The 12,879-nt window shown below is 44.9% G+C and overlaps 2 protein-coding genes across 5 annotated transcripts in view; one reads left to right on the top strand and one right to left on the bottom strand.

Annotated features, from left to right (window-relative positions):
• Window positions 1–1,120: 1,120 nt before the first annotated feature.
• On the bottom strand, window positions 1,121–9,515 carry UFC1 (ubiquitin-fold modifier conjugating enzyme 1). The gene is made up of 6 exons (XM_075607898.1): window positions 9,333–9,515; window positions 4,838–4,905; window positions 4,508–4,571; window positions 2,463–2,539; window positions 1,573–1,663; window positions 1,121–1,425 (listed from the first exon to the last, which is right to left on the bottom strand). Exons 1-6 carry the CDS (start codon window positions 9,453–9,455, stop codon window positions 1,354–1,356), a joined length of 495 nt encoding a protein of 164 aa, XP_075464013.1. The 5' UTR covers window positions 9,456–9,515; the 3' UTR covers window positions 1,121–1,353.
• Window positions 9,254–12,879, top strand: part of LOC142499070 (gonadotropin-releasing hormone II receptor-like) — an 85,034-nt gene continuing 81,408 nt past the window's right edge. For 2 of the 4 annotated variants that reach the window (XM_075607892.1, XM_075607891.1), the window contains exons 1-2: window positions 9,254–9,625; window positions 10,866–11,078. The gene's annotated coding sequence lies outside the window, so the exon portion shown is untranslated. The remainder of the gene's footprint in view (window positions 9,626–10,865; window positions 11,079–12,879) is intronic. The other 2 variants (XM_075607893.1, XM_075607894.1) reach the window with 2 other exon arrangements.

Here is a 12,879-nt window from a genome sequence, read left to right as displayed (position 1 = left end):
GTGATTCTAGCCCTTTGTTTAAATTACCCTCAAAGATGCCTGCCTACTAAATGCAAATGGTCAGGGGAGCAACCAATGGGTAGGAAGCAGCCCCTGATCAAAGGCTACCTGTTTGCAGGAAGCTGGAGTGGATTGTGAGCGTTAAAACTCACACTTATAAACCATAGTATCCTGCCATGTGGTAGACTGGCCAAACGCCTCTGATTTAGGAGTGGGGCTACAGAATGAGTGACCTTATTAAATATAAGAATATTATGAGATGTCCTTGGCTGAACGTGCTAAGAGTTACATATGTGTATTCGTGGGACCAAGCCCCAACTAACGAATACAGACACCTAATTTTTAACCGGTTCGAAGAGGCAGATATTAATATCTCTATTAATTTTAGTATTACACGGTAATATTTAGTCTCGTTGGGAGCATCATGCGTTACGGAATGTATTAATATGTCTCGCGTGCCAGTAAGTATTACTGAACTGAAGTTAGTAAGTATTACTGAACTGAAGTTATGAAGTTATTTAGATCGGGAAAAGCAGTTTTTAAATGTCCTTGGGTGGGAGGAGTTTTACTCTGAGGAAAACTGTCAACTTCACCGCTGATTTATGAGAGGGGCTGGGTTTAGGTTGTGTTCAAAGGGAAATAATTGTATAAGAACCAGGCTCAGCCTATGGCTATTGTCCTTCGTGTGTTCTTCTATACCATATTGATTGCTGAGAGAAATGCTATGCAATGTCTGCATGCAAGGCCAGTTCATGGCTTTTCGTGTCTTGGGATGATGAATATTGCTGTATGAACTGCCAGTCCAGATGTGACCGTTTCATCATTTCCATCTTTAAGTAAGTGTCCATATTTAGCCTGTTATTTGTATATTTTGTGTTCACCTTTATCAAGGAATAAATTATATTTTATCATATCTAAGTCTCGTCCCAGTTCAACCCAGTTATATATATATTATATTATATATATTTGGTGTAAATTGCAGCCTGTCATAAGTCATCGTGACATACATGTTTGAGTGTCGCCAACAAAAATGACACACACAATATTTAATTTTTTTGTGTGCCTCCAACATATACTTATTTTTGTTAATGATATACACATACACACAGTGAATCAGATAAACATTGCAAAGACTTTTATTATGTTTCGGTATGGATGACAAGTTAGCGCTCTGCCGCGAGCCCAGAATGGGCAGACAGATCTGAGAGAAGCATTCTGTGTGTTCATGTAAATGTTCTCTTAAAATAGAAACACAATAAACACAGAGTCTTGTAAATGAGAGCACAGACGCAGCAATGTTTATTTGAGACACCTGATGCTTCGCTGCTTATTTTGCTGTGTGTCATCCTGTTGTCACTTTGCTTTATGTTGGACCAGTCCCTTACTGATCAGGTCTGGTATCTCCACGGCTAACCAGGGACCCAGCTGTGTGACAGGAGAAAGCACAGGCGTCACTGCAAGCCAAAAACAGTCTCCCCAGCGCACAATCAGCGCTCCAAGCGCCATTAAGAAAGTATTGGTGCGGTGCTTCATTTCTAGAGATGCTGTCACTCTCACAGCCAGGGCACTTACCCCTAATGCCATGACGTGTGCCAGCCCAAACTTGGGAACGTTGCGTGCCCACAAAGGCTTGAAATGCTCCGTCAGGCAGATCTTCCCACCCCTAGGGAGGGGGAGAGAGAAGGGAGAGAGGGTAAGAGAGGGAAGGCGTGTGAACAGAAGAGGGAGGGAAACTGAGGACACAGAGAATGGGTGGGGTGAAAAAGAGACAGAGGAGTCAAGGAATGGGAAAAAGGGGGAGAGTAAAAAAAGAAAAAAAAGGAGAAGAAATAAATGGCGAAAGATAAGTAGAGAGATGAAGGAAAGACAGAAGAGGCTTCAACTGGCAGACCGCAGGTCAAATATAGCCTTCTAAAGCTCTGAAAGTGACCCCTTTGCTGACACTTTAAGATGTATGTATGTATGTATGTGTGTATGTGTGTATGTGTGTATGTGTGTATGTGTATATATTTTACACGCATTTACAAAAAAGTGTTTAAATGTAATAACGTTATGTCATATAGGGCTTATCTCCTAATGGGAATCAAACTGCGTCACAATTACAGTATAGCATGCAGGACGCAGCCCCTGCCCCGCAGAGCTTACAATCTATGCTGGTGGTGCCTGAGGCACAGGGAGATAAAGTGACTTGCCCAAGGTCACAAAGAGCCGACACCGGGAATTGAACCAGGTTCCCTGCTTCACACTCAGTGTCATTGTTATCCAATCCTAAAGTATCCTTGTGGCCCTTCTATTCCTAACCTTTGTTCTGAACCGGTTGATGAACCCGGCACTAAGCTACCTGTGGTTTGTACTGTAGTACTTCTCTGCGCCTTTTAACATTCAACCCGTGGACACAGGAATATCTACCTGAAGTGAGGTTACAAACCCGCCCATTGATGAAGAGCAGAGAGGCCGCGTACCTGTACATTTTGGCAGTTTTACCGTCGAGCTCTGGAATGGCGATTTCAGGAGCCGTGGAGGGATATGTAACTGGAATCTGTGTATAATAAAAGGGCACATTATCACAGGGGTGGCCAACTCCAATCCTCAAAGGATTGAGGCCACCAACAGGTCAGGTTTTCAGGATACGGTTTAGGACATTTGGTCGCGGCTGTTTCGCCGCGACTCACTCTGCAGGCCAATTTGCCGCTGCTAAGTAAACAACCCTACCCCTAGAACTTACCCTAAAAGCCTTAAGTAAACCCCCTATCCTAACCAGTAATAAAACTTACCTTAGCCGGCGGTGGGGATTCCGGTGGCGTGGATACCAGCGGTGAATCAGCTGCAGCCATTTGGTTGTGGCAAAATGGCAGCGATTAAATGTCCCATTCCATTCAGAATATCCCTGCTTCAGCACAGGTGGCTTAATCAGTGGCTTAGTCAAAGATGGATCCACCTGTGTTGAAGCAGGGATATCCTGAAAACATGACCTGTTGGTGGCCCTTGAGGACTGGAGTTGGCCACCCCTGGATTAGCATATGGCACATATAAGAAAGACTTCTGAGGTCACAGAAACAGGTTTACGAGATGCTCCATGCAGAATTCCCATTCAGCACACCTTCATTTCTCTACAATGCTACCGTTATTTATACACCCGTGGAAACTTTATACCCTCTACAACTCAATATGCCGCTCTGTCCTCCAATTCAACTACAACACACATCACTGCGAAATGCTCAAAGAACTAGACTGGTCATCACTTTAGTCTAGGTGCAAAGTTCACCTTTCCTGCCTTGTCTTCAAATACGTTCTGGGCAAACTATCCGTCTATCTGAACAAGCCCCTCACCTCTACCACACGCAGCACTTATCTGAGATCTGACTCCAAAAGACTGTTCATGGTCCCAAAGTTCAGCAGAGTATCCGGCCGCTCCTCCTCCTCTTACCGTGCACCCCAAAACTGGAACAGTCTACTGGAGACTCTCACAGCCGCCACCAGTCTAAGTTCTTTCAAAATTAAAGCTGTCTCACATTTTAATCAGGCCTGTAACTGTTACATACGCCTATAACTGTACTTGGAATGTATTGTCCCTGTTCACTTAAAGTAACTATGAATTTGTAACAATGTATTTGTCATCATAACTATGCCCAGGATATACTTGAAAACGAGAGAACTCTCAAAGTATTTAATTTAAATAAATAATAAACTTCCATACCTCACAACTTAAGTTGTACTTTAGGTACTATACTTCTGGAGAAGAGATTTGTGATGTCTTTAAATCTTGTGCACAGTCACAGTTACACAGAACTACACTGATGGTGCATTAAGAGGAGCAGCCCAAGTTACCATTTAAAACAAAAATTCCCCCCTTTAATATGTGTATTAATACAATCCACATAATGATAAGTAATTAGCGAAGTTGCTGATCGATCCGTTCTCCTGTGATCGATCAGTGAAGATTCGGCTTGGGGGCTCACTAAATGGCTGCAGAGCAGTATTCTGCAGTCAGTGGAATGTATTTGCATATTAATATGACAAAGTTATGTGGGGAAGATCATGTGACCAGGCAGTCACTAGATACAATTGGTGCTAGAGAGAGAGGGCAGGACTCAAAAAGGGTGTGTGACAGAGTCTGTTTCAGAAGAGGAAGGGGATGTGACTTTGTAAATGGTTGCAATAGAAGCAAGAAATGCTTGTTACATTATAATACATTAAAAATGTAATTCATTCAGAAAACGTACTTATTATTGCCAGCGGTCATGTACTGTGTATTTTTACTATGTGACGGGAGATCGGCAGGAATGTTGCACCATTCCTTCCGCTCCCCCCCCGGTCTGATTTTCGTATCCCCCTCCCCCCACAACTGTTTGAAAAATTTATATAAAAATGACATTCAGAGATAGATTATATATCTATATATAGATATATAACCACACGTAGGATATTGCTTGGTCTGCAGCTTTAAAGGCTACAGTGCATATACACATCTCCACAACTATAACCTGCATGGTAACCACAGACTTACATCAAACTCAACGTCAAACTCGTACTTCAGCAGGTCGTGGATGTACCAGCACTTGCCAAACCACCTGGAATGGACAAGAACAGGGAAACGGTTACATCTCGTATATACTTATCGGACTGAAGCTTGTGCGTGATACATTCACTCGCTACTGAAACACTTTCGCTGCCAGAAGGACCAGCAGGGCAAAAGTGTGAACTCTGCGGCGGAAAGGAGCGTGCCGATTGGGTAACGTCACATTCGGGATTAAACAGCGAGCCCCTCCCACTCACAAAATTGAAACCCATTAGTGCTAGAAGTGGGCATACAGCACCGGTGATGGCTGGGTCCTACCTGGTGCCTTCCTTGTTAGACTCCAGTCTGAACCAGTCGTTGTCTGCATTCTTGTTGTTTTCCACATACTGGGAAGGAATAGATCAAACTAGTGTTACTGGGAGAAAGGGAACAAGCAAACTGGGGTACTCACCCCCTATTCTCTCCTAGACCCTCTACAATCTGGCTTCCGCACTGCTCACTCCACTGAAACTAATGACCTCCATGCTGCCAAAGACAGAGGTCATTACACTCTACTCATATTACTCGATCTCTGCAGCATTTGACACCATGGACCACCCTCTTCTCCTTCACATTCTCCATACTCTTGGTATTCGGAACAAAGCTCTATCCTGGATCTCATCCTACCTCTCACATCGTACTTTCAGTCTCTCTTCTGCTAACCCTTCTCCTCCTCCATTGATCTTTCTGTGGGGGTACCCATGGCTCTGTCCTGGGACCTCTCTTCCTTTCTCTGTACACACTCTCTCTAGCTGTACAGACCAAAGTTTCTGAATATCTCACTGCAATATCATCCTGGATGGCCCTCTGCCGACTTAAACTCAACACGTCAAAAACAGAGCCCCTCACATTTCATCCCAAACCTGGCCCCACTACCTCCTTACACATTACCGTTGGAAGTTATGTCATACACCCTGTAGCGCAAGCAAGCTGCCTAGGGGTCACACCCGACTCCTCTCTCACATTCAAAACGTATCTAAAACCTGTCGCTTTTTCCTCCGCAATATTACAAAGATACACCCTTTCCTCTGTTGCTCGACTACTAAAACTCTGACTCAGGCCCTCATTCTCTCCCGTCTCGATTACTGTAACCTCCTGCTGTCCGGCCTTCCTGCCGCTCACCTGTCTCCCCTACAATCTATCCTAAACGCTGCTGCCAGAATCCCTCTACTCTTTCCTAAATCTGTCTCAGCGTCTCCCCTGCTGAAATCCCTCTCCTGGCTTCCTATTAAATCCTGTATCACACACTCAATTCTCTTACTCATTTTTAAAGCTTTACACTCTTCTGCCCCTCCTCACATCTCAGCCCTAATTTCTCACTATGCAGATTCCGACTCTCGCGTTCTGCTCAAGGATGTCTTCTTTCTACCCCTTTTGTATCTAAAACCCTCTCCCGCCTTAAACCTTTCTCACTGACTGCCCCACACCTCTGGAATGGCCTTCCCCTAAATACCCGACTAGCACCCTCTCAATCCACCTTTAAGACCCAACTTAAAACACACCTGCTAAACGAAGCATGAGTAGCTCCGTGGCTAATTCTATACGTTTTTCTTCCAGGTGGGGGGAGCGGTCAAATCTTGGGATGATAAACAGGGAAAAAAATGGAAGACATAATAGTACAGACCAAATACAATAGGAGCAAACAATATCTCTAGAAAAGGTCTCACTCACAATGTATAGGTAAAAAACAGACGTGTCAGAGACCCTTCTTTCTCTGACTGGAGCCCTGGTATAATGGATGCCTTCTGATGATATAGGTGTCAATTCAGTACATCTGATGGGCTATAGAAGTCCGTAATTTCTGAGTGGACCTCCCAAGAATATAATGAACAAAGGTGTAGTGCATAAGGGTATATTATGGCATAAATACACATAGGTAATACACTCACATTTGCACAGTATTAACACTCATTGGAGAGAGCCGTAGGTGATTCGTGGGGGGATGCCGCTCGTAGTCACTTGGTGATCCTTCCGCATACGTCACGTCCGGTGACGTCACTTCCTGTTAATACTGTGCAAATGTGATTGTATTACCTATGTGTATATTTGTCCCTGAGGAAGCTCCTTTGCTGGAGGGAAACGCGCGTTGGACGCGCAATGTTGTCAGTCTCCTACTTGGAGCTGCTTTTATGTAGTGTTCTGTAGTCTCCTGGCTCTATCTATGTAGATCTGAATTTGATACTCTCACTAACACTCAGTGCGCAAGCTTGCCTGCTCTCTTTATATAATATGATTATTTGGAGTGTGCTGTAGAATGATTCACTGATTCAAATGCTGTGAACAATTGCTTCACAATGCTGTGAATCTTTTACTCTCCATCACCATACTGTCAGCAGCACTTCAATACATATAGGATGGTAATACTTTTCTAACAGACATCCCTAAGTGCTCTGTGGTTTAAAGTTTGAAGCAGGACTGCTGTATTTTCATGACACAATCAGTCACTGAGTTTGTAAGTTATATTTATAATTACATATATACCTGATCTCATAGGTGCCCCAGATGGGTTCATACCCGGACCATTAGCGCCCTGTGTCCTGTAATCTCTACTACAATTTGTTGTTTGAGACTATTTCAACGTACATTCACTGACACGGACGCTAGGTATTGATTATTTAATTTATTCTTAATGCACAATACACGACGTTTTGGTAACATATGTTTTATGTAAATATATTAAAAGTTAAATTTTAAATCTAGTAGGAGTGCAGTATAGTGGATTCTTTTAGGAGACACATCCATTTTGTGTTTTCCTTCCCCCCTTTTCTGATTCACTAATCAGTTCACAGTTTGCACCCACTTTTTGGATTACCATTTATTCACTCATTATTTTGTTTCAATTGGTGTGGTTCTGTGATCACTCCCTAACCCTAGTGTTTTCTCTATGTGTATTTATGCCATAATATACCCTTATGCACTACACCATTTTGTGCTCTCTTTTTTCATTATATTCTTGGGAGGTCCACTCAGAAATTACGGACTTCTATAGCCCATCAGATGTACTGAATTGACACCTATATCATCAGAAGGCATCCATTATACCAGGGCTCCAGTCAGAGAAAGCAGGGTCTCTGACACGTCTGTTTTTTTACCTATACATTGTGAGTGAGACCTTTTCTAGAGATATTGTTTGCTCCTATTGTATTTGGTCTGCACTATTATGTCTTCCATTTTTTTCCCTGTTTATCATCTCACGATTTGAGCGCTCCCCCCACCTGGAAGAAAAACGCATGAACTCTGAACCTGGACAGTCCTTTAAGGGTGTAGAGCTGCTATTTTTATATACTCATTTTCACATTGGTGAAGGATTTTTTCACATCACATTTTTATTAATCATTTTTATTAATTCTTGTATTTTCATTTATCACGTTTATATCACTTTATTGTCATTTAGTCACTATTAGAAGCGCCCGGTACCATTGTTTTGCTAATACTATACACCTGATACATAAAGCTTGGCCCCCTGCAAACACTTACCAGAACACCCTCCTACTGTCTCTGTACGTTCTTCCTGCCTACCTACTAATTAGATTGTAAGCTCTTCGGAGCAGGGACTCCTTTTCCTACATGTTCATTTTTATATCTGAAGCGCCTATTCCCATGATCTGTTATTTGTTATTTATATGATTGTCACGTGTATTACTGCTGCGAAGCGCTATGTACACTAATGGTGTTATATAAATAAAGACATACATACAAAAAAAGGGAACAAGCAAACTGGTGTTACTGGGAGAGAGGAACAGACTGGTGTTACTGGGAGAGAGGAACAGACTGGTGTTACTGGGAGCTCCAGTAAACTTGTAGAGATACAGATTTATTCTACCGGTGTCACCGAAGGGGAGGAGGGACCCATTCCACCGGTGTCACTGAGGGAGAGGGGGGACCCATTCCACCGGTGTCACCGAAGGGGAGGAGGGACCCATTCCACCGGTGTCACTGGGGGAGAGGGGGGACCCATTCCACCGGTGTCACCGAAGGGGAGGAGGGACCCATTCCACCGGTGTCACCGAAGGGGAGGAGGGACCCATTCCACCGGTGTCACTGGGGGAGAGGGGGGACCCATTCCACCGGTGTCACTGGGGGAGATGGGGGACCCATTCCACCGGTGTCACTGGGGGAGATGGGGGACCCATTCCACCGGTGTCATTGAGGGAGAGGGGGGACCCATTCCACCAGTGTCACTGGGGGAGAGGGGGGACCCATTCCACCGGTGTCACTGAGGGAGAGGGGGGACCCATTCCACCGCTGTCACTGAGGGAGAGGGGGGACCCATTCCACCGGTGTCACTGGGGGAGAGGGGGGACCCATTCCACCGGTGTCACTGAGGGAGAGGGGGGACCCATTCCACCGGTGTCACTGGGGGAGAGGGGGGACCCATTCCACCGGTGTCACTGAGGGAGAGGGGGGACCCATTCCACCGGTGTCACTGGGGAAGGAGGGACCCATTCCACCGGTGTCACTGGGGGAGAGGGGGGACCCATTCCACCGGTGTCACTGGGGAAGGAGGGACCCATTCCACTGGTGTCACTGATACTCATTAAGTCTTCAGCAAGTAACACGTGAGCGGAACCTGTCCCCCACCGGTACCCGTTTCACCGTCACACCCCTCCCCTTAATGGCCCATTGCAGCAGCCTGGTGGGTCACATGACCCCCACCACACTATCATACAGACCCCAGCCCGGGGGCAGCTCTCAGTATGTTCCCCACCCCCGGAACCTGCTGATAGCAGTAGGCGTTTCCGGGCGGACAGGTTACAGTGTGACACCCCCTCACCTTAATGAGCGTCTGGTACTCCTCCTTTAGCCGCTGCACCCACAGCTCCTTGTCGCGAGGGCACGCGCCAGTCTTCAGCAGGGGGATCTCCGACACCACCCGGCGCGTCGCCTCATCCACCATATTGAAGCAGGGGAGGAGTGGTAGCCGGAAGCGGAAGGGTCTCAGGTGACTAGCCCTGTCCTGAAGGACGCGGCGGCCATCTTGACTACGGGCATACTTGGTGCGCAGAGGTGGAGAGATGTGTGACGTAATCAGTGACTGGGCAGGACCCAGGTAAAGATATACCTACAGTATGTGCATAATATATCATATCATAATTACTATATTATTATTACTATATGTTATATCATACAACTGTACTATATGTCACATTATATCATAATTACTATATTATTATTACTATATGTTATATTATATCATACAACTATACTATAATATGTCACATTATATCATAATTACTATATTATTATTATGTCATATATCATAAAACTACTATAATTAATATATCATATCATACTACTGTACTATGTCATATCATAAAACTGTACTATATTATGTAATGTATCATAGTATATAATAAAACTGTACTATAATTTGTCATGTATCATAGTATATAATAAAACTACTATATTATGTCATGTATCATAGTATATAATAAAACTACTATATTATGTCATGTATCATAGTATATAATAAAACTGTACTATATTATGTCATATACTATATTATCACGAACGGCACACCTGTGAGAACGTGACCTGTATATGTGACAAGGGTTAGCTCTCACTTTTCACCTGCGCAGGGTCCCTCAAATTAGTAATCTCTCCCCTCACTCTGTTATGCTGCGCGTATAGTGACGGCGATAGCAACGCCACGGCAAAACAAATGCATTGCCGCCGTTGCGTGCGCTTATAGTAAGCGCGGCGTAACGGATTGGTTGCGATCGCTGGAAGTCATCTTTATTTGATTTTCCAGTTACCGTCGTGTAGCCGTCGCCGGTACTGTAAGCGTAGCCGTACTATATATCTCTTAAGTCGCTCCCAACACCAAAGAGATATCCAATTTTCACTTGCAGACTCTTTGGTCCCTGTTTAGTGACAGGAGCCAGGTGCCACGCACGTCACACGCAGGCAAACTACTCCCCTACCTGCCCTGACGGCCGCTGATGGAGCCCAGCACTCGCGCACTCCCGCTTCTTCCGCGCATGCGCGCGGCTCCTCGCGCTGGACAGCGTCCTCGCGCGGGCGCATGCGGGCTGAGGTCACAGCGGGAGTTCCCACCTCTGGATCACGGCGCACACTCCCTGTGCGCGGTGCGCGCGCCACGCACCCAAGCTCCGTGGCAACAGGCACTGATTGCCTCAGCACTCTCACCTGGCTTCCTTACCATAGCCTATCACAGGCTCCGCACGAACACGCCCCGGTTCCGCCTCTTGCTCCTATTGGGCTGTCTTACCTATTTAGGCTCAGCAGTGCCACTGGCACATTGGCTGAGCATAAGCTTCCTGTGCTTACCTCTCTTGTCTCCTAGATATCCTGCCTTGTCTTGTTTGATCTCCCGTGTACCGACCTTGGCTTGCCTTTGGACCACCGCTTCTCTGGAACCCCGATCTTGGCTATCCTCAACCCTCCGCAACTCTCCAACCTGAACTCGGCTCTCGGACCTCGACTATTCTACCTTCTCCAGCACCGTCCCCAGCGACTAGTACCTCCAACGTTTCGTACTTCTATTACCCTCAACTCGGCAAGTATTCACTACTCCTCTACCCTCCCTGCTCCTGACCCGGCGCGAGCAACTACGCACACTCCAGATCAGATTCTCGTGCCTGTCGGTTGTGTTTACTCTATTCCCACCTCAGTACCGAGGGTCTCGTCTAGTTTGTGGTGGGCAGAGCGTGACATTTAGTAAAGAAAATCTGTACTTAAAGCTGCAGACCAAGCAATATCCTGCATGTTTTATTTATTTTTATTTATTTATAAAATGTGTTACCAGGAAGTAATACATTGAGAGTTACCTCTCGTTTTCACGTATGTCCTGAGCATAGAGCTAAGATGACAAATAATACATGGTTACAATACTTAGTTACATAAGTGAATAGGGTATGTATTATATACAAGACATTGCATGCACAGTTAGAGATAATATGTTATAGGCGGATGTAACACTTACAGGACAGATTAAAATGTGAGACAGCTAGTTTTGAAAGAGCTTAGACTGGTGGCGAATGTGTGTTTTTGTTTAATAAATCTGTTCTGTACTATGAGAAACTACTTGTAGCATATAAAAAAAAAAAAAAACAATTCTGAATTACATTTTTAATGTATTATAATGGAACAAGCATTTTTTGTTTCTATAGCAACCACTTACAAATTCGCACCCCCTTCCTCTTCTGAAACAGGCTCTGGCACACCCCTTTTTGAGCCCTGCCCTCTCTCTAGCAGTGCACCAATTGTATCTAGTGACTGCCTGGTCACATGATCTTCCCCACAGAGCTTTGCATCTTTGGTCCTTTTCTGCACTGACAGCCATTTAATGAACCCCGAGCCGAATCTTCGCTGATCGATCACAGGAGAACGGATCGATCTGCAACTTAGCTAATTACTGATCATTGTGTGGATTGTATTGATGCACATATTAAAGGGGTTGGGGGGAAATGTAAAAAAAAAAAAAAACGGCAGCTTGGACTGCTGCTTTAACGCGCACATCTGATGTAGCAAAATGTGTCCGAAAATGTAATTTACGCTCTACAAGGCATGCAACAGTTCAATCAGAGCCCAAAGGGTTACTTGTTCAATTTTAGATTTATTATACTGTGCAACATAGTAGAGTGCTTAGTTCCCAGAAAAAGACTATTACAAAACCATACAGTACAATTCATGCAGACAGTTTCTTCAAAATAAAAGGATAAACAAAAGAGAAATCCTATGTTACCACATAACATGCAGAATGATTCTTCCAAAGAGGTCACTGGAGCAGGAAAGATGAGAATTCACGTGTCTGGTTGGGATAAGTCACTCTTCTGTTAAATTATCATATTTCAATTGCATGGCTTATATTCTAAACCTCTTTCATTGAAACATACTGAAAGCCCACCTTCTGGGCGTATCCGTCACCCTTCCCCTCATCAATCTGCAGCGTGTGACATTTTTATAATTTAAGGAGGGGAAAAAAAGAACTTAAATAATAAAGAGGACTCCATACAATTACTCACTGAACATTAAACATATCCCACCACCTTCTTCCTCCCTGTTGGTATGTGGGATGCTCCTGGGGTCTAAGGCAGGGGCGCGCAAACTTTATTTGCGGCGCTTCCTTGCCTGCTCTCCTCAGCTAGAGTGCCCCCCGAACCTTACCTAGCGCAGCGTCATATGATGCCGTGGGGTCGTGTGACATCACGTTACCGTGGCAACCATGTCACATGACCCCTGACGCGCGTTGCCGTGCCAAATCCTGATACCAAGCTTCTGAACCTTGGTAAGTGTATTTGCAGAGGCCTCGCGCGGTCCCCCGGCATTTAATTTAAATGCCTTGGGGAAGAGTGCGG

The sequence above is a fragment of the Ascaphus truei genome, chromosome 7, assembly GCF_040206685.1.
Source record: "Ascaphus truei isolate aAscTru1 chromosome 7, aAscTru1.hap1, whole genome shotgun sequence".
NCBI lineage: Eukaryota > Metazoa > Chordata > Amphibia > Anura > Ascaphidae > Ascaphus > Ascaphus truei.
This window is presented reverse-complemented; position numbering and strand designations above follow the sequence as displayed.